Source organism: Lepidochelys kempii, chromosome 1 (assembly GCF_965140285.1).
Source record: "Lepidochelys kempii isolate rLepKem1 chromosome 1, rLepKem1.hap1, whole genome shotgun sequence".
Classification (NCBI taxonomy): Eukaryota; Metazoa; Chordata; order Testudines; family Cheloniidae; genus Lepidochelys; species Lepidochelys kempii.
The window spans coordinates 255,956,342-255,979,028 of record NC_136380.1 but is presented as its reverse complement, the minus strand read 5'-3'; the positions used below and the strand labels follow the sequence as shown (position 1 = coordinate 255,979,028).

The following is a 22,687-nucleotide window of genomic DNA, read 5'->3' as shown; positions in this document are numbered from 1 at the left end:
AGTAACTAGGGGAGAGGTTCTCCAGAGGGGGCTGAGAGCAGTGTTTTTATTGAAACCAATGTGCAGTCAAGGGGCAGCACTACAAAACCTCTGTGGTTTTTCTGTTTTGAACATCAGCCTTTTCTTTTCTCCATTAGCTAGGCCAGTGGTTACTCATATACTGTACTGTACTGTAGCAGGAGTGGTACCTGGCAGAAGAGTTGTTTCTCCTTGGTGTATTGTCAGGACAGATCCCCACTCTTGAGATTAGGGTTGCCAGCCCTCCATGATTGCCTTGGAGTCTCCAGGAATTAAAAATTAATCTTTCATTAAAGATTGTCATGTAATGACACCTCCAGGGATATGTTCAGTCTAAACTGGCAACCCTACATGAGATAGGCCGTTCACTGCACCCCGTCCTGGAATCTTCTGCAAAGCTCTGACCATTGGGGGCCAAGTGGACTTCTGCTTGAGCACTGGAACGTTTCCTGTGAGGTGTTATAAGGTAGTGTGGTTCCCACATGCTGTCAGGTCCAGCCCACTAGCAGACAGGTAAACTAGAACTCCATTTGGAGCTTCAGCTTGTCAACATGTTGGCTGTTTTTCTCCCATGGTTAGGGCTACTTTCTTGTAACTAGTTGAAACTCAGTATAGAAAGTTTTAAAATAGACAATTCTTGTCCCAGGAGGGAAATGTTTTTTGTTTTATTGCTTGATTGATTGCCTGGGGGTAGGGCAGGAGGAACTTTGGTTCCAGTTACTTCCCTTGTGGACAGAAGGTCCAACAACTGACTGTTTTGTATGATGACATTTCTTAGTCTCAGCCTCTAATCATGGATGATTTAGATGGTTTGGTGAACGGTATTTACCTGAGCAGTGCTCCATACGCCTTAATTTTACCATCTGATCCTGCAAGGATCTGGAGATTCTGCTATATTCTATTCCTATGGAGTGGGTTAATAGACCTTCTGGAGCAGATTCTGTGTCTGAATGGACTCCAGGCCTTTCTTCGAAATCCTGACCTCAGGATGCCTTGAAGTATGGTTCTAAGAGAGAGATTCTCAGTGTCAAGGGAGTCTGAACTGTTTGGTTTTGGCTTTGGTTTTGGAGCATGCTTCCTCCACGTAGGGGAATCAGAGTAGGGGGTGGGGAAAAGATGGCACTGTCCTTTCTCAAAATACCATTTCTCCTCTAAGAAATCTAGAGGTAGCACATATGGGCAAAGAGGGCATTTATTTGAATAAGGACTTGCCCTTTCAGAGTTCATAATCTTTTATTCCATTTTCTGGCCACCATGTTGGATTTATGCCATCAGAATCTTTTTATGGCAACAGTCTCTCTTTTGGCATGGCAAACAGCTTGTCACATGGCAGCAAGCTTTTATAGCTAGGGGACTACAGCTTTACTGCGAGATAAAAAGGTGGGTGCCAGGGAGAGAACTCCTGTTTTAACATAAATTATTACAATTTTTTTGAAAATGAAAAAGGAAAAATACAGGCTAACTGAACAGAGTTTTCTATAGGTTATTTTTATTTTAAGTCTGTATAGTGTGAAAGTCTCACTTAAAGGATGGATGCTCCAAAGACACATCAGTCTTGAGTGCCCAGGGAAAAGCTTTAAAGTAGAAATTATTCCTTGAACCTGTTATTGCAAGTGTGGAAAAGTGGGGAGAATTGCACTTCATTCATTCAAGCTATATGGTAAAACCAAAACACAGGGTTGGCATATAGATAGCTTTAACTGTATATTTTCATTTCAGTGAATCTGAAAACAAATGGAAGATTATTGGGATAACATTAACAGTGACAAATGCGGGGAAATGTATAAGACAATAGGTATAGTACACTGTTAAATCTAGTTAATTGTGTTGATTTTGTTGTCATAATTCTTAACACTGCTGAACTGCACTCTTGCTGAATGCCCTACATAGTTGAGCTGTCATGCCATAATTAAAATTGCTAATAGAAACTGAATACTAAAGTGATTAGTGGTATGTTATATGCTACACTTTATTATAAGCTGCTCGTACTAGTTGAGAGCTGCCTAGCACTTTGCTGATCGGATAATCCTTGGCTGAAAATGATGCAAGCTCTCTGACACAGTGACACAATAATAGAAGTGTGTGCATCTTTATTAGTAAAGTTTGTAGATGACACACAGATTGCTAGGGTAGTAAATAATGAGAATGACAGGTTATTGTGGTAGAGTGTTCTGAATTGCCCGAGTTAATGGTCACAATCCAAGAACATGCATTTTAATCCGGCCAAATGCAAAGTAATATGTCTGAGAACAAAATAATTCAGATTACAGCTGCAGGATGGGAGATTGTCTTTGGAAATCAGTGACTCAGGGAAGGACTAGGGGGCCATTCCAGATAGTCATGTCCGCATGAGCTTTCAGTGCAGTGCTGTGGCAAAAAGGGCTAATATGATCTTTGTGCATATAAAAAAGGGAATATCAAGTAGAAGTAGGGAAGTGATCTTGCCTCTGTATGTTGGTAAGACAGCTACTAGAATACAGTGTCCAGTTCTAGTGTGCACACTTAAAGAAGGTTGTGGAAATACTGAAGAGAGTTCAAAGGAGGGACCCAAGAATGATCTAGCAGCTAGAAAACAAGCATTATGATGTGTAGCTTAAGGAATTCACCCTATTCTTACTGAAGAGAAGGTTGAGAGTTGACTTGATCACTTTCCATGGGTAAGTGCCTAGAGACAGAGATCTGCTAATGGCAGGCTTTTCAATTCTGCTAACAAAGGCGTAACACGATCCAGTGGGTTGAAGTTATACAAAGACAACCTTAAATAAGAGACAGTTTTCTAGCAATGAAAATAATTAAGCATTAACAAAGGAGGTGGAGAGATTCAACGTTGCTTGGAGTCTTTAAAACGAGGTCTTTCTAATTCAAAAATCCTTCAATCCATCTTCTGGGCAAAGTTCTTTAGCGTGTGTTTGCAGGGATTCAGGCTGGAGGGTTGTAACGGGCCCTTCTGGTCTTGGAGTCTGTGAGTCTGAATCCCGCTGTTCATCCTCTTCTTTCATGGCTCACAGGGAGAACAGGATTGCTTACATTGTCCTCAAAATGCTCATAACACTTGCTGTTCTGCATTATGACACTAACTATAATCCGATTTCATACTTCACGTCTTCAGCCTGTTGCCTGCAGGGGTCAGGAAGGATTTTTTCCCCCAATGCACAATTGTCCAGATGTTGTCTGGATGTTTTGTTCAGCTTCCTCTGAGGCATCAGGGATTGACCAGAGCTGGAGACAGAACACCAGGTGGGGTGGACCAGTGCTTTGAGGTGTTACAGAGAATCGTCTTAGATGGTTGGCTGGTATATCTTGTTGACATGCTCAGGGTAAAACTGATGCGAGATTTGGAATCAGAAGGAATTTCCCCACAGGTAAGATTGGCAGGGACCCTGTGTCTTTTTTTTTTCTTCTTTTTTTAACCTTTCTTTGTAGCATGGGGGATTGGTCACTGCTAAGATTATTCGGGCATATCGTACCTGATCAATTTCCTGTCATCGCAGGGGCCTCAGATATTGGTTGCACCTTAATCTCACTTGTTCTGTGCCATTGGTGCTTTATAGTTTGGTCTCCTGGATACTGAAATGCTTTAGTCTCTCTCAAGTTATTGGACCTGTATAGGGGTATCTGGATGAAATTTAATGGCTTGTGATATACAGGAGGTTGGACTAGATGCTCTCATGATCTCGTTGTGGCTTAAACTGTATGAAACTATGTGTGTGTACATAGGGGAAGGGTGAGCACGGGGACCAAGTTACTCAGTACACAGTTGACTGATGGCATGTAGGACCTTGATTAAGTTTGTGTGAGGGGAGAGAGAGATGCAGATGAAGTTGTCTATTTCAGGAGCCAGTGGCTTCTATTTCCACTGTGATTTGTCACCCAGGTATTTTCAAGGTGGTGCAGTATTGTGGTGATGTTGGCAGTAATCAAGGGAGGAGAAAGGCATTCCAATCAAATCCTTCTTCTCTATTTATGATGTTCAGAAACAAGAATTCTTTTTTATTAAATTACTTTTGCTTTGCCTTAGGCCAAAGGTGACTTTTTTTTTTAAAGAAAATCTGGAACAAAATCTATTCAGCTGGGTTTTTGAGTTACATAATCTTGAAAAACTATAAATATTTTTTCTTTTGAAATTAGTTCTAACTCTAGAAAAAAGTTTTGAGACTATAGAGGGTCCATTTTCCATCTTCATTTGCATGTAGTCCTCAATGAGGAGTTCAGTCTTTGCTAAGTTTGAAAAATGTTGGGCCAGATCTCAGCTGGTTTAAGTGGGCATATTTCTGTCCAGTTCACTATTGCAACACTGATTTAATAAGACTGGATCTATGTTTTGAAATTGGATTTATCAACATTTGAAAACTGACTGTGTGCAGCACATACATTCCTTTAATGCAATAAGCAAGCATCATTTGTGGTGGTTATGTTTTCATATTTCTAAAATGTCACGGTCGGTTCCCGTCCTGTGCTCTGGGAACCTATCCCATAGTTTAAAACCTCAAAACAAGAAAAATATAGCTCATCCATAAAGATAGCCCATCCCCTCTTCCTTAGTGAAGAGAGAAAATATATGCCCAGAAGGCTAATAAATCTATGCTCTGAAAGACTACTTATAGGATGGAGTTCTACTCCTGAGGACCTCTCACAGAACACCCTGCCAGCATTATGACAGATATAATGGGACACATTCAGCCCTCAGTTATACTCATGTAAACCCACTGAAATCAGTGGGGTTGAATGTGTAGAATGTGACCCAAAGGCTTTTTTCTGCAGCTGTGTAAATTCAGCAGCAGGTTAAGAGGAATTATTTGGGTTCTGTTTCATTGGACTGTCTTACCCTGCACCCTGTGCACAGCCTGGCCAGTGCTTTCTCTTCCTTATTTTCCTTCCATCACAATCCACAATATTCTTTTTTAGAGATCATGAGATAAATTGTTACCGCACTAAGTTCAAATGCTGAGCGCAACAATGAAAGGTCCTGAAATCTGTTTAAATGACAATGGCTTTTACCAAGGGTTGGGGTGGACATTTAAAAATCTAGATTGGATGTTTTTATAAAAGATGTGGTATGGTTCAAAGAGGAATTAATTCAGGGAAGTTCTATGGCCTGTATTACACAGAAGATCAGACTAATGATCACAGTGGTCTCTTCTGGCATTATAATCTATAAGAGATTTTTAGCTTGATCACTGGAGATGGGGATTTAGTTAATGGGACCACATCCTCACAAGCCTGATGTTTAGTTCATATTATAAAACCACACTGTAGTTGGCATCATGCTTAGGAGAGATCTGTGGCTGGACAGTGGATGCTGTAGGTCAGGATTAAGATCATAATGGCCTAGCTGTGTGGGGGAAGCAAACACAGTACTAACATTTGTTGTGTTCAGCCATTGCTCTAGCCAGTGCTGTCCGCCACTCTTTCAAGAGTAACACATTTATACTCTTTGAATTGACATGATGACAGTGTAATCAAAGAATAACTGTGCCTTGTTCCTGTGTATTTGAAGATTGTAAATGAGGTGAAATCTTCTTAAGTGAACACTTTAATAAATGAACTACTGAATTTGAAGCTCTGCCATAAGCAAAATATCTTTACTGCTATCCATGGGTCATTTGCAAAACTGCTGGTGTGGGTTTTTCATATGATGCATTTACTAGTTGGGAACATTAACACATCAGCAAGCATGGTGATTCTACACTTCGAAAAGCTACCCTTGAAGACTTGAGGAAGCCGCTCAGAATCTTTGGAAGATGGGGTTATGATGAAAACTTTTAAAATAACTTGTGGCACTTTTTTTTTTTTTTTTAAGCAGCCTTAGATGAAATCTTTCTGCGTTTCGTGGGATGATCCATTGCAACCTGGCTTGTCTGCCTGGGAACTTCCCAAACAGCTTCCCTAGTTAGATAAAAGTTCTACATGAATGTGCAGAATTATCTGACTGTTTTGTTTGAAAGATGGCAGTCACATATAAAGGCAGAGCATTGTCTGGGCCAGGTCCTGCTCTGCAGCCAAGATATGCCCAGTGCAACTGACGTCGGGGTGCATATATGCCCTTTGTACTTCCCAATCCTGAGGCTACTTTGCACCAGTAAAGTGGTGCCGAGCAGTTAGAGCATGGTCCAGGATGGGACTTATGTATTGGCCAATTCACAAACTACGTTTTCATGGGTATTTAATAAAAGAGAAAGTAACTCAGGAAAAACTGAATTATTCCTTAAACATGCAGGTCAAATATGAATTTGCATGCTGCCAACTCTGTTGGTGCTCTTCCGAGTCGGTGTATTATCATCTCTCACAACAGAATGCTCATGGCAGTGCACACAGAGTGGGATTTTCAAAAGCGTTCCTGATTGTCCTTAACTGTGCTGAGCTTGAGAGTTCTACCACTGACCGAGTGAGAGCAGGGCTAGGCCAGCACAGAGTGCTTTGGAAAATCCCGCCCTTTGAGAGCGATGTATGTTTGTACGTTGTATCGAAGCATAGCAGTGATACGCTCCATGAAAACGGTATAGAATTTTTGCCATCTCTGCACAACAAAGTTACGTATACGCTGTGCACTGTAGTGTGTACACATAAAACTAGTGTGAAATGCATCAAAAGCCCGGCAAAATTATCTGTATTTTTTAGATGAGCATAAACAGCACTCCTTTTCATCATGGCAGTACTTCTGGTGGGGTGTTTAAAAAAAAAAAAAAAAAGATGAAATATAACCAGTGTCACAGTTTCAGGGTAACTGCACTCTCCGTGGTCCTTTGAGGGCACCAGTTTAAAGGTTTCCAGCATCCAGCTGTCACTGAAGCCCCCACTTCTGACATTCTGTAATATGTTGTCCCTCGGCTGGTAGTGCTGCTGCAGCCTCAGGGGCAGTGCTATGCTGAGCTGACAGGTCTCCTCCCACCGCCCATAGAGAATGGCAGCCACAACGTGTAGGAGCTTGAGCGGCTATTGCTGCAAGCTGGTAGGGGCCGTGCTGCCTCTCCAGAATGCCTGTGGGAAAAGGGGGATGCTGAGGAGCTGGCTCAGGGGGTGCTGGTTCTGAGGAGGTGACAGTCGTGGTCACTGCCAAGTCTTTATTACTGCACAACCTTCGCAGGCCCCACCCTGGAGCCTGAACTGCACCTCCATCTCCCAATAATGGCTGAGGTGGCATGGGCTTGGGTCGGGCCAGAGCGAAGGGCCCAGCCTGGCTGCTTGGGGGTGGAGGGGTGCTAGCGCAGAGTTGGGGGTTGGCACCAGTGCAGTAATTGTTACTTGCGTGTTTTGTTGCTTTGGGCTGCAGCGTTGCTCTTTTAGTTAGTTTGCAAAGCTGATGCTATTCAATAACATTTTGGAAGAGGTTGGTAAATTTTTGTAGTCTTTGCTGTCCCCTGCTTGAGACCCTAAGTGGTGGGGACCTAAAGCAGAAAATTATTGGAAAATTCTTTTTCTGAGCCCATCTTTCCTATCTTTAATTTGTCTCTTATTTTGGCTTTAAGTTGAATTTACTTTCACTGTGAATTTAATACATGTATGGTCTTAAAGATCAAATGTGTTTTCATTGCATGCAATGGTGATTTTAAAAAATGTAAATCTGTGTAGGAATATTCTATTTCAGCATGCACCAAAAGGCACTATTATTAAAGACTTCACAGTACCTTGAGTTTAGCTCTTACAATCCCTATTACCGTGTTGCACCAATTTTTATTTGAAATCACAAACCTTTTCTGGGGAGGTTTCTGGGCCTGCATGTGAACCCTGCAAAATCCTGAAACAAATAGATTTGCATGGATTTGATACCTGTTTTCTCCCCTATTGCCCTACCCAAATCCTGGTATTTCTCAGTATTCCCTCCTTTTTAGGGAAAAGAGAGAGGTGTGAAAATGTCTTTAATGCTCCATGTGTGCCTCTGGAGGAGTACACATAATCATTTACTGAAAATGCCTGTAATGAATTAAGGGTTTGAGATAGTGTTGCCACCTAATCTAGGATGTGCAAAAGTGCTACTTATTTTTATTTTAAACAAGTCTAGATTTTTTTTTCTTTTCATATAGTGGTAACTCCCTTTAAAATATCAAAGTCAACATTTTCCACAATATAAAAGAGAAAGAAATACCTGTTAAATTACATTAAACTATGTTAAGATAATTGAAATACTGGAATCAGGTGGAAATGGCATTCCTGAAAGAGGGAAACTCCTTCTTTATCTCTCTTATTGCATATAGTCTGAAGCTCCTGCCATCAGCTGCTAGTGTTTCCTTCTGTTTTCTGTCTTTAGCCATTGTAAACCTTCCCTTTTCCTCCCATTTACATATACATCAGTATCACTTTGTGATTGGCAAACCCTGTCACTTTAGTGGCAACCATAATTCCCACTCTCCCTTTCCTGATTATTTTTCTGAGTCCTTCAGTACCAGCAGCTAGGCCAGCAGTAGACCAGTGTTTTTCCTGCTCTTCAGAAGTAGAGGTACAGGTGTCTCTCTCTTTTCTGCCCAGAGACATCAAGGAAAATGGAGTCTTTTTCTATTCAAAGGGTGGCATACAAATGCTGCTCTTTATAAGATGAGCTCAGTGTGTGTTTAGCTGATGTGATATATTTTATTGATTTATGCTCTTTTAGGGCACTTCTCAGATATTCATTATATTTGTTGTGTAGAATGTTGAAATGGGAACTGTTTTGCAATGTGAGCAACCCCGTTTTCAGCCTCATTCTGTAGCTCTGCAGGGCATTGGAAGAGTCTGGCTTCATATAGTGGTATAAACTGGTAACCTTTCCTCCTTTCCCTTTCAGAGAGTAATATGTGGGAGGCTGTGGACTACGCGCTTCCGACATAGGAACAGCACTGGGTTGGGAATCTCTACTTCTGAGAGAATGCTGGGAATCTGCAGAGGGAGACGGAAATTCCTGGCTGCCTCTCTGACTCTCCTTTTTGTTCCAGCCTTTACCTGGATTTACCTGTTTTCTGGGAGTTTTGAAGGTAAGAGTAAAAAAACCTGGTGGGAACTGATGAATGAGGAGGATTGGAGCTAACAAGTGGAAGGATTTCAATCATTATAGGTTAAATAAAGCTGTTGTCATGCACTGCAAATGGCTTCCTGTGTGTGGCTCTTAACAACAGGAGTCCTTGCCACCATCTGACAGATGAGGAGGATGTAGATCCTGGCATCAGTAGTTTGCTTTTTCTCTTCCACTTTTAAAAAGCACTGTTAGAAATTATTTCTCCTTATTCTTTTTCTTCTCTGTGCTTCCTGGCATTTCCTTTTCTGTATCCCATATCATGGTGAAGATAATTATGGTGATAAAATCTTAATTTAAGAGCAGCTCTAAAAAGAGAAATGTTTGTTTATGTTGATTTTATGGTTATTACTAATCATGTTTATTACAGCAGAGCCTAAGGGCCAACCAAGACAAACAGAGTTGTTGATAGTCTCTACCCCAAAGATCTTATAATCTGAATAGACAAGACAGACACAGAGTGCGGGAAAGGATATAGAAGTACTTTAAAAGGGCACCCATCCATATGCTCTAGGCACTCTTGAGACACAACTTTAAAACACAAGAGCAGCAATTTAAGAGAACCTTGCCACAATTCTCCCTCCCCTTTGACGAGTTTTCCACCCATACAATTACAATCCCTCCCCCACATCCCTTCTTTATCTTCAAATACGGGATGGGGGGGAATGACCTTGCAATGAGCCCCGACTGTCATCAGATTTGAGGTGGGGTAGAGAAGAACAAATTGCAGAGCTGGGGGGAATCACAGATAAATCCCCACCAGAAGCCACTTCTCAGGTATACTAGTGGAGCTCCAGTTTGAGAGCTTCTGTTACTCTCACCTTATACCAATGAGGTAGGCATGTTTGTGTCATTGTGGACATGGCTGAGATCAGATGTTGGCTTGTTTTCAAATGTGTTCCTCCCTCCCCTCCCTTCCCTTCCCTTCTTTAGTGATGCAAAAGGAGCTGTTGTAAAAATGTTTGCAAGGATTTGCTGAGTATTTCTGTATGAAGTTACAAAATAACATTTCAGTAAAGTATGCAGAGCTATCTACAGTGGACAGCTGTAAGTGGACAGCTTTTCAATCCATTTATCAGTGCCTGGCAGGTGAAACAAATATTGAGCACAGAAAATCAATCTGTACCTTGAGGATCTTGCAATATAAAACCAGCTTAGATGCACTGTCTTTGGCCAGCTCTTGCTTGCTGTAGCTGTGGTGGGAATGCCTTTCTATTTCTTTCCCACTGCAGGTGGAGATGCTCAATATAGTCCGTGCACTGATTTGCAGCTGTATATTAGTGACTTGGAAAAAAACACCACTTTGCCAATTAAGTTCTAAATATGATGATCTAGGTTTCTAGTATTAAAGGACTTCATTAGTGACACTTCATTTAGGTGGGGTCAGAAAGAACTGTGATTCCCAATCTTATTTTCTGTTACATTGTAGTTTGAAAAATTGGGATGGAACATTTTATGCTTGGTCAACAGGTGATTTCGCTTTTGAAAGCTTAAGGAAAATCTGTTCAGCAGTTTTTGAGTTATCGTAGAATGAGAAAAGGTGTTTCAGCCACTTAAAATGTGTTCAGATTCTAGCTTTCTCTCTGACCATTCAAAAAGCTGACCATATATACACGTGTGCTTGTGTGATTGTATTTAGTGATTCACCACTAATGTACAATCACTGTTTGAGGTCATCCTGGGATGAAACATTTATAGGATTCACAGTAAACTGGAAACATAAGGGGCAGTAGATGGTTGCTTGAAAACATGGTGTTACAAGCTAAAGGCCATGATTTTGTTTAATTGCAAGAGTTGAGCAAGTTTGGGCCTTACCTTTTGAGTTTTAGAAAAATAATTATGGTCACACTTTACATTAAGGTTCCTTTTTACAAAGGGTTTATAAATGATGTTATAAGCAAGTTAGAGACATGAGTAGTATGTGTTGTAAATGGTTATAAGCACATCCCTGGAAGGTATTACAAATGGTTATGAACCAAGATTATAACGAAGTTATTGAGATTTTGAACTCAACAATTTATAACAATTGATTAGCCAATTATTTAAGCATCTAATCATCATTTTCAGAGATTCAGAGTTTAAGGCTGGAAGGGATCATTAGATCATCTAGTCATCTGTATATCATAAGCTAATACATTTTACCCATTTACCTTTGTGTTGAGCCCAGTAACTTGTCTGACTAAAGAATAACTTGTGTTTGGCTATAGCATGTTTTCCAGAAAGATCTTCAGTCTTGATCTGAAGATATCCAAGAGATGGAGAATCCACCACTTCCCCTGGTAGTGATTCCAGTTGTTAATCCCCTTCATTGTTAAAAATTCATGTCTAATTTCTAATTTGAATTGGTCTGGCTTCAGCTTCCAGAAACTGATGCTTGTTATGCCTTTCCCTGCCACCTTAAAAAGTCCTTTTGTATCCGGTACTTTTCCCCTGTGAAGATACTTATACACTATAATTAAGTCACCGCTCAGAATTTTTGATAAACTAAACAGATTGAGCTCTTTAAATTTTTCACTGTAAGAAATTGTCTCCATCTCTTGTATCATTTTTATGACGCTTTTCTGCACCCTCCCCAATTTTTCAACATCCTTTAAAAAATGTGGGCTCTAGAACGGTACACAGTATTCCAGTAGTGGTCTCACCAGTGCTGTATACAGAAGTAAAATTACCTCCCTGCTCCTACACACTACTCCCCTCTTTATGCATCTGACGATTACATTGGACCTATTTGATACAACATTTCACCAGGAGCTCATTTATAAATTTTATTAAAAATTAATTATTTGTTAGTAAAACGTTGATATAAAGTGTGACCAATATAACTATATTTGACCTGATAATTTCCTAGCTTCTGTTTTTTTTAAGTATATTACATTCCTACAATAGATCATTCTCTCTCTCTCTCCCCCCCCCCCCCATCTGTCACTCAGCCCACCTGGAATAACACGAGAGTTGCACACTACCCAAGCTTTGAAAGCAAACACTACTAAAAATCTTGCTTAGCACATATAAATAATTATTCAGGTTATGACCCACCATACTAAAGAGAATTCTGAATACTGTGTGGTCTTTGAATGTGTCTGATTCCGGTTGTTGTTTTTAACATTGTATATAAGGGCAAGATAACATCAGGTATCAGTTATTTGGAATGAAAAAGCTGAGCTAATGGCTTGTAATGCCAGGTGTTTAAATAGGAGAAAGAAAATTACCAAGTAATATTTAAAATTTTAAATATAAATTTGTGGAAGACACCTCCAGCACTATCAGAGATAGCAGCACCCCCCTGCCATAGGCAGCATCTGCTGAAAACTGCAGGTCAGACTTGTAGTGTCTGGAGAAGATCGGTTTCTCAAAAAGGTGGCATCTTTACATATCTTTTCATAAGGTATGTGAACATGGAAGTAGCCACTGCTCTCGTGGAATGGACCATGATGTCCTACCATGGCTTCGAACCCTTGGCCGTGCTGGATTCAATAATGCAGGCTTTTATCGACCTAGTAACAGATGTTTTTGAAACTTTTTTACCTTTGATATCAGAATGACACAAGACAAAAGCATTACTTTTATCTTGGATCTCCTTTTAGCTGTGGGTTATCATGACTATTCTTTGGCCTTCTATCTGTGTGGATACTGTCATAAAGCTTGAGTAATTAGACTCCCAAGGATTGTCCTTTTGGTGGAACAGGTTCTCTCTTCTCATTTTTTAGAAAGTGATCTCTGTGTGTGGTCCTTCACAACCTTGAATCCAGCTTAAATTCATATGTCTGGAAATGTATTTTATAGTCTATGCAAAACAACACTGTATGTAACATTGCTCAGTTTTGTGTGATCATGAGATGAAAAGCCCTACTTTTGTGCTGTATTTTCCACAGATTTTTTTTGTTTTGTTTTTAGCTCCAGTTTAAGGAGGCGGGTGTTTTTCCTAGAAATTTCCTTAGTTTTTACAACACGTTTAAAAATGGCACAGTGTAGTAGTTCCTACAGAAGCTTCTGAGAGATTCCAGGGGACTTTGAAAGCTGCATAAGGACAGACTTCACTCCTCCTTAGACTGCTTCCTTCGTTTTGTCAGTTGGTGTCCTCTCTCCTGATCCTAACACAATACCTCCAAATACAGCATGTGGACTCTGTTTCTCCCATTCCCTCTACCCTGAGGACCATGTGAAACAGATGTGTGGGACTGTCATTGGGCAAGTGCACTCTGGACTATCTGTCTATCTTAGGTACCCATTTGGCCCCCGTTACTCTAATATCTTAGTGTTTCACAGTCTTCAACACATTTACCCTCAATACTGCTGTGAGAAGGGGAAGAGGCATTAACTTAATTTTACAGAAACGGAGGCCTAGAGAGACTATGTTACCTGCCCAAAGTCAGGAACACTGTTGCAGAGTGGGGAATTGAACCTGGTGTTTCTAAGTCTCAGACTAGTACTTTAATGACTGGGCCATCATCCTTCTGAAAGACTGTCGCCTCCAGCTCCATGTGACTTTGTTAAATGCCTTGTGGCTGACATCGTTTCCACTTTTGGGCCAGGCAGTCAGTAGGATCAGAGTTAGAGCCAGAGCTGGGTGAATACTGAACACAAACAAATAAATAAATAATAATGCTATGTCTCATTGTAATGTTTAAACGGGTTCACTTTGCTGCTGTTTTCACCCTGTAGTCACTGCGCAATTTAATACAGGTGTATATTATATAGTGTTCAAGGAGATCCAATATATAGTAGATTGTTATTGGAAATGTTATTGGCAAAGCTGAAGTAATGAGATAGTTTGTGCTCTCCTATGCTTTATAATACTGATTGCAGGTTCCTGAAAAGAAACTATAATAAGTGCTGGAATGATAACATGGGGGTGCTTTCTGTTTACAAGATAATGACTACATTGTGGGCTGAATAAACTATAGCAAAAAATATGTGGCTGATTGTCTCCCCACCACACACACACACACACACACACTTTTCTTCCTTCCCTCTTTTTTTCATCACCCATTCATCTTTCCTCCCCTACATGTTGGTAAGCCTCTCTTCAGAACAGCTGTAATAACGATTTTTTGTCTAATTTGTTTTTCAGAACTGAACTGGCAGGGAGGGTTTGGGATTTTTCCAATGTAAACACATGCAACAGTTACAAGAGGCTTCCCGGTTTGTGAGGATTCAGGATTGTTAAAGTCAGATGAGTCCATTCCGATAATCTAGTCTGACCTCCTGTATAAAACAGGTCACAGAACCTCACCCAGTAATTCCTGCATCAGGTCCATAACTTCTTGTTGAGCAAGATCATATCTTTTAGAAAGGCTGCTTATCTTGGTTTAAAGATTTAAAAAAGGTTGGAGATTCCACCACAGGCCATGGTAAGTGGTTCCAGTGGGATTACCCTGCACTGTGAAAAATGTGTGCCTTATTTCTAAGGGAGCCTGAATTTGTTTAACTTCAGGAGGGGAGAAGAGGGATGAGAAGGAGATAGGAACTAGTTTTTAAACTTGAAATGGAAATAGTCTTTTTTTTTTTTTTAAACAGTTAGCCAGTCCCATTTTCATTGTTTTTTGATATCTTTCCCCCAGTCTCTCCTCATGTGAACATTTTAGTTTCTCTATTTCAGCCGAAGATAGTGAGAAGCAGGGGTTAAGTGGTCACTTTTACTGCTGACCAACAGCTTGAAAATTCTGAGTATATGGGCCAGTTGGAACAGAGATTTTTCATGTTCATGTTTCAGAGTAACAGCCGTGTTAGTCTGTATTCGCAAAAAGAAAAGGAGTACTTGTGGCACCTTAGAGACTAACCAATTTATTTGAGCATAAGCTTTCGTGAGCTACAGCTCACTTCTCTCCCCCCCCCCCCCACCCCACTCTCCTGCTGGTAATAGCTTATCTAAAGTGATCACTCTCCTTACAATGTGTATGATAATCAAGGTGGGCCATTTCCAGCACAAATCCAGGGTTTAACAAGAACGTCTGGGGGGGGGTAGGAAAAAACAAGGGGAAATAGGTTTCCCCTTGTTTTTTCCTATCCCGCACCCCCCCGACGTTCTTGTTAAACCCTGGATTTGTGCTGGAAATGGCCCACCTTGATTATCATACACATTGTAAGGAGAGTGATCACTTTAGATAAGCTATTACCAGCAGGAGAATGGGTGTGGGGGGGAGAGAAAACCTTTTGTAGTGGTAAACACCCGTTTTTTCATGGTTTGTGTGTATAAAAAGATCTTCTGTACTTTCCACAGTATGCATCCAATGAAGTAAAGCTGTAGCTCACGAAAGCTTATGCTCAAATAAATTGGTTAGTCTTTAAGGTGCCACAAGTGCTCATGTTCATGTTGTTATGACTGAGAAACAACCATACAGTGTGTGATAAGGTGGCCCGCACCTGGGGTGCCCTCTTGTGGCAGCCCAGACATGGATAGGTATACCTGCCTACATTTCTCCCTAGCTCAGGCATAAAAAGAGTACAGACTTTCACTGTTGGATACAAAGTCCCACCTCTGGACATCATTTATTTATGTACAGGTACAACAGTGTGTAGAACCCTCTTGGTAAAACTGTTGTCCTAATTCCCAGAGTAAAGCATGTAAAAGTACTATGATTTTTTCTGTTCTCCTTCTCTAGGGACATCCCTTACAGTTCACCCATCCATGAATCCACCAGCACTTGATCCCGGTTCATTTCTGCCCTTGTTCTGGGGCCCCGCTCCCACACCAATCCATCCTAGAATGACCAGTCTCATGACTCTTCTACTGAAAACCCAGTATGTAGCACAGGAAGGCCAGCAGGTTAACCCCTCCCCTGGCTTCCTAACAATTCCTCCCTATTTCTAAGGATGGCCTGTAGAGCTTTCTGCTCTCTGCAACTTCTGTGTCTCTCCCAGGCAGCTCTCACCTGCCTGTTTCTTTGCTGATCCAGTCTGTGCACTCAGTGGACATCTCTCTGGCTCTCCAGATCTCCAACTCACCCTTTCTCCTCCCCTCTAGGGCCCAAGTGCCTTCTTTTAAGCCCAGTTGGGAGGCAGCTAATGAGCCACAGGTGCACTGGACTCTGCTCCCTCTTAAAGGGGCTAGTTGCCCTATGATACAGCAATTATGGGAATTAGACACCTACAGCCAATCAGAGCTCATGGGATTGCATAATAGTAGGGAGAAAATCTCAAATTTAAAACTTTTTTTTTTTTTTAAAATTCATGTAGCAATTTTCAGGGGGTATGCACGGAACACAGTTGGCAAAAGGTCACTGCTGCAATCCTTTGCATGAAACAGTCAAGTCTGGAGACTGGTATGTGGATGCAATCTTCTGCCTCCTGGCTGCTGGAAAAATAGCAGCAGTTCTCGGGTGGGTCAGCGTGGGTTAGTACGGAGCAGGAAGGACTGGGCAGCAGCAGCCATTTTAAATTCTACTGGGCTTCTCAGAAACCATTTCCCTGCAATGCTTCCATTTCTGCTATCCTCTGGGCTCATTAATATACAGAGCGGGACAGAGCCTACGGGAGACAGGCACGCAGCCAATGGGGGTATATCCATTGGCTACCCGACATGTTGATGCCTGCTTCTGCTTCCCCATTGTTGGAAAAATCATGGTACTGGGCTTTCTTTGCAATATCTGTGTAGTCCAAAAATAATAATTTTTTCAGGGCCATAATTATGGAAGAGAAAATTGTACAGACGTGCGCTGGTATCTGTACAGTATACTGCACTTTGATTAAATAAAACAATACCATTTCTGTCTAATGTAGAATAAACTGCACTACGGTGCATGAAGTGGACTATAGTAAATATTTTTCTAAGAATTATAAATATTACACTGCTACAGACACTAAAATGTGTTGCCATTTCAAGCATCAGGTAATTGTTTAGCATAATTATTAACTGTACCGAAATTATTAGAGGCTAGTTACTAGAAGACTTGTAAGGCATGAATGATCACTTGCCACCTGATCAGGAAAACTAATCGCCCAACCAGATTTCTTTCTTCTAAGCCATAGCTTATCCCCCTTTTAAGTTTTAAAATATCTCGTCAGATAGGATCAAATCAAACACAATTTTAGCAGCATTTTAAGAGTGATTATTCACTTTAGGAAACAAGATTACTGTAGCAGAAATTTGGCAGTTAACTGTTTGTGATTTGTAATCTTATATCTTAACAGCATCTCTGTGTTGGATCTCCAAATCAGTGGTTCCCAAACTAGGGGCGCTGCTTGTTCAGGGAAAGCCCCTGGTGGGCTGGGCCGGTTTGTTTACCTGCTGTGTCCACAGGTTCGGCCAATAGCAACTCCCAGTGGCTGTGATTCATTGTTCTCGGTCAATGGGGGCTGCAGGAAGCGGCGTGGGCTGAGGGACGTGCTGGCCGCCTTTCCTGTAGCCCCCATTGGCCTGGAGCAGCGAACCGCGGCCAGTGGGAGCAGCGAACCGCGGCCAGTGGGAGCAGCGAACCGCGGCCAGTGGGAGCAGCGAACCGCGGCCAGTGGGAGCCGCGATCGGCCGAACCTGCGGACACGGCAGGTAAACAAACCGGTCCGGTCCGCCAGGGACTTTCCCTGAATAAGAGGCGCCCCTAGTTTGGGAACCACTCTTCCAAATAAAACAACACACTTTCTTACAATGAGACAATCTTTACAGGTTACTCTTATTGTATTAAAAGACAGAAGATATTACTCTTTTATTTTTCACAGGATTAATGCCTTAAGTACTCAAGAGTTATTTAAACTAATACCAGGATTTTAGTAAATTGCCATCAGTAAGCCACCTCCCTGTCACAGGATTTAATTTAACCAAGTCATATTATTTTCGAAAAGGTGATAGTACTTCTTAACTATAGCATTAATGACGGTTTCCAAATTAACTATTAACATGGAAACTCCCATGGAAACCTAATGATATCCTTCCAAAATAATCTGCACTGATTTTAACAATGCCTTCTGTTAGTCTGAAAGCTTAATGTGAGGCAGTATTCTTTTCCAGAAGTATGAATAACAATGATTGTTAGTTATTTCATCCTTTGCTGCAATGTGTTGGAGAGTCTCGGACTTAAAATAATGATCTCAAAGGAAAGGTCACAAATTTGCAGAATATTTTGAAAGGAGCCACATGCAAAAATCTTATCTGTGTAGAATAAGTTATTTTGCATATAATTTCTGTGTAAGGGTATTAGTTGCCAGTTTGTGCACATTTGAAGTGGAACATGGAGCTATGAAGTAGTCTTTCTGAAGAATGGCAGTGCCTTCCAATTTTCTGAAACTTACTGTTTGTCTGTTTTAGATCACAAGATACTTGCATTGCCCAGGAGTCCTGCCTCCCCTAGTAAATAACCTGGCTTCAGTGCTTTTGCTAATGACTGTCTGTTTCAATTACCAGTGGAGTTCCTCAGGGATCGGTGTTGGGACCAATCTTATTTAATCTTTTTATTACTGACCTTGGCACAAAAAGTGGGAGTCTGCTAATAAAGTTTGAGAATGATACAAAGCTGGGAGGTATTGCCAATTTAGAGAAGGACCGGGATATCATACAGGAGGATCTGGATGACCTTGTAAACTGGAGTAATAGTAATAGGATGAAATTTAATAGTGAGAAGTGTAAGGTCATGCATTTAGGGATTAATAGCAAGAATTTTAGTTATAAGCGGAGGATGCATCAATTAGAAGTAACGGAGGAGGAGAAGGACCTTGGAGTATTGGTTGACCACAGGGTGAGTATGAGCCGCCAATGTGATATGGCCGTGAAAAAAGCTAATGCAGTTTTGGGATGCACCAGGCGAGGTATTTCCAGTAGAGATAAGGAGGTGTTAGTACCATTATACAAGGCACTGGTGAGACCTCATCTGGAATACTGTGTGCAGTTCTGGTCTCCCATGTTTAAGAAGGATGAATTCAAACTGGAACAGGTACAGAGAAGGGCTACTAGGATGATCCGAGGAATGGAAAACTTGTCCTTATGAAAGGAGACTCAAGGAGCTTGGCTTGTTTAGCCTAACCAAAAGAAGGTTGAGGGGAGATATGATTGCTCTCTATAAATATATCAGAGGGATAAATACCGGAGAGGGAGAGGAATTATTTAAGCTCAGTACCAATGTGGACACAAGAACAAATGGATATAAACTGGCCATCGGGAAGTTTAGACTTGAAATTAGACGAAGGTTTCTAAGCATCAGAGGAGTGAAGTTCTGGAATAACCTTTCAAGGGAAGCAGTGGGGGCAAAAGACCTATCTGGCTTCAAGATTAAACTCGATAAGTTTACGGAGGAGATGGTATGATGAGATAACATGATTTTGGCAATTAATTGATCTTTAACTATTCATGGTAAATAGCTCCAATAGCCTGTGATAGGATGTTAGATGGGGTGGGATCTGAGTTACGACAGAGAATTCTTTCTTGGGTATCTGGCTGATGAATCTTGCCCACATGCTCAGGGTTCAGTTGATAGCCATATTTGGGGTCGGGAAGAAATTTTCCTTCAGGGCAGATTGGAAGATGCCCTGGGGTTTTTTCGCCTTCCTCTGTAGCATGGGGCGCACGGGTCACTTGCTGGAGGATTCTCTGCCCTTGATGTCTTTAAACCATGATTTGAGAACTTCAATAGCTCAGACATAGATGAGAGGTTTATTGCAGGAGTGGGTGGGTGAGATTCTGTGGCCTGCATTGTGCAGGAGGTCAGACTAGATGATCATAATGGTCCCTTCTGACCTTAATACCTGTGAATCTATGAATTTTGATTCCTAGTTTCAGCAGGGTTAAGATGTGTGTGTGCAGAATGTACCTCTGTTATTTCTCTTAAGATTTTTCTTTCTCCCCAGATCTGAAACTCTCATACACACACACACCCGCCCCACTTCAGCTGCCATATTTGCACCTCAGTGATTTAATTTTAATAGCAGAGATTAAGCCGTCTCAGCTCGTCAGAGAGAAGATATTAATCATCATCAGGCCCAATGAGAAGTTTAATTTTCCACTTCTCTTTTTTTCACTAAGCTCTGGCGGCTGTCACTCGCACCGATGTCTGCGGGACATTGAATAATCTGCTTCTGCAGATGCATTTCAGTAGTTTCACTCCTTTTATTTCCTCCGTCAGTCTCAGTGAGTGTCATCGTTGTACGCTCTAATTGAAGACCACTGTCAGGAGATGGAGGGAAGAAAATTCTCCCTTGCACAAAGCTAGCTCTGGAGCTCATGGTTTTTATTGTATTCAGAGGCTGGATAAATTGGATCAGGGCATTGAAATAGCTGAGACTTGTAGTTTTGGTATGTGAAATCCTATTTGGGCCCCTCAGAAGCACCCCTTGTGTGTGTGGAGTGTGTTTGTTCTTTTTCTTCATTACTATGATTAGCTTTATTGTGTTCTGGTGATGTGGAAAAACATAAATCCTAGGGGTTTGACTGAATGGAAAAGTTTAATCAATTATACTGGTATAACTATATAAGTTTAGTTAAACCACTATAATAATCCTGGAATAACTCCCTGTGTGGACAGTCTTATTTTTGAATAAGAGTGGCTTTTTTCAGCTTAGCTTAAATTGTTTCCAAAGCAAAGTATACTGGAATAAGAGTGTCCACACTGGGAGTTATACCAGTATAATTATATTGGTTTAAATTCACATCCTACCTTATAGTGGTTTAACTTTCCCATGTAGACAAGCCCTAAGAGCCATCACAATTATTTTAAAAAATACCAGGATGGTCCATAAGAGCAGGCAAATATTGACTTTTTTCTGAACATCCAAAGGACACCAGAAGCCTCTAGTCATCAGCATTAGCATGTATTTTTTGCATTTCTTCCACTTATTGCACTAAGATAGCCATTACTGGTTGTAAAACTTGGTTAGCTATCTCTAACTAGTGACACAGTTCTCGTTTATCAGATGGCAGATTTTCAGGTATAACAATGACTCAGCAGAGTGGCTTCTACAGTGTGTGTGATCTGAAATCACATTAATTCTGACAAACCACGTTCTTAAGTGACATGTGATTTTGGGTGACTTAGTGTTTGGCTGTCCAGATCGAGACATCTTAAAAGGGCCTGATTTTCAAAAAGTGCTCAACATCAACTCTCTAAAAATCAGACCTCTTTAATTTGAGGTATCTTTTGTTGGGCACCCCAAAACTGTCTCTCTCAGAATCACTAGTGTTACAAATTATACTGTGCTAACTTTTCCTTAACACTAGTTACTTCTGAAAATTTGTCTTTATGTTGCCTTGCTTCACAGCCTGTACTGAGTGGTTGAATTCTTTCCTTCCACAATGAAGACTCTCATATAACTGCAGTTTCTCCATTTCCTAAAAGCACCTTTGTACTTTGGTCTTTTTGGATGAAGCCTTTAACTGCAGAATGTCTGTAAGTTTTCCAGTCACTGAACCCTCCTGAATTTTATTGAAAGTGGCCTTTTTAAAAAGAGGACTTTGTTGTTATCAATATCCACTTTTCCACCTGGGGACTGAAGCTCCGATATGCCAGTAAATTAGGACAAAATGACATGAGCTCTCAAAAGAAAATGTTATTACACACGACAATTGCCGGCTGTGAAGGAAAAGGAAACAACACATCTAAAACAATTAACACCATTTTCCTCTTAATTGGCATATTTGTTTTTTTGCAGGTTGACTTGAGGGAGCTGGATATATAATAATATTAGTGTCAGCCAGAGGCAAAGCGTAATAGTTTTTTATAGGAAAAATTAGTGGAGCATATTGGGCTCCAACCTACAAATAGAAAGCCCCATACACCAGGAAGGATAAACATGCTGTTTTATTTATTCTTTAAGGACCTTTGGCAACTGCTTGTTTTGGAATTATTTTCATATTTAAATAAACAACATATATTTTTAATAAAGAGCTTGTTTACCTCCTATATCCGCCAGTAAAGAGCATGGAGAAGGAAGATGTATTATGCAGATGTTGGCTAGAAGTATTCTTGTAAATTCATGAAAAGAAAAGGAGTACTTGTGGCACCTTAGAGACTAACCAATTTATTTGAGCATAAGCTTTCGTGAGCTACAGCTCACTTCATCGGATGCATACTGTGGAAACTGCAAAAGACATTATATACACAGAGACCATGAAACAATACCTCCTCCCATCCCATTCTCCTGCTGGTAATAGCTTATCTAAAGTGATCACTCTCCTTACAATGTGTATGATAATCAAGTTGGGCCATTTCCAGCACAAATCCAGGTGGTCACTTTGGATGAGCTATTATCAGCAGGAGAGTGAGTTTGTGTGTGTATGGAGGTGGGGGAGTGAGAAAACCTGGATTTGTGCTGGAAATGGCCCACCTTGATTTTCATACACATTGTAAGGAGAGTGATCACTTTAGATAAGCTATTACCAGCAGGAGAGTGGGGTGGGAGGAGGTATTGTTTCATGGTCTCTGTGTATATAATGTCTTCTGCAGTTTCCACAGTATGCATCCGATGAAGTGAGCTGTAGCTCATGAAAGCTTATGCTCAGATAAATTGGTTAGTCTCTAAGGTGCCACAAGTACTCCTTTTCTTTTTGCGAATACAGACTAACATGGCTGTTACTCTGAAACCTGTAAATTCATGGAGCTTTAGTTACAGCCTAGCAGCACAGCAGTGCTGGGAAACCTGAGTGCAATGCTCTCTGACTACAGGAGAGAATGCTGTGTGATCATGTATGGCTTTGTGTTTCAGGACTGGATGTCTGGCAGTAAAATGCTTGATTTAGGAGTTAGGATGGTGCAGGGTGCTATACAG

The 22,687-nt window shown here is 41.0% G+C and overlaps 1 protein-coding gene across 5 annotated transcripts in view; it reads left to right on the top strand.

Moving 5' to 3' along the window:
* LARGE1 (LARGE xylosyl- and glucuronyltransferase 1) overlaps positions 1 to 22,687 on the top strand; it is a 367,385-nt gene that overhangs the window by 97,124 nt on the left and 247,574 nt on the right. For all 5 annotated transcript variants that reach the window (XM_073324696.2, XM_073324688.2, XM_073324721.1 and 2 more), the window contains exon 2: positions 8,777 to 8,963. In XM_073324696.2, coding sequence (XP_073180797.1) covers positions 8,858 to 8,963 — 106 coding nt within the window. In that variant the 5' untranslated portion in view covers positions 8,777 to 8,857. The remainder of the gene's footprint in view (positions 1 to 8,776; positions 8,964 to 22,687) is intronic.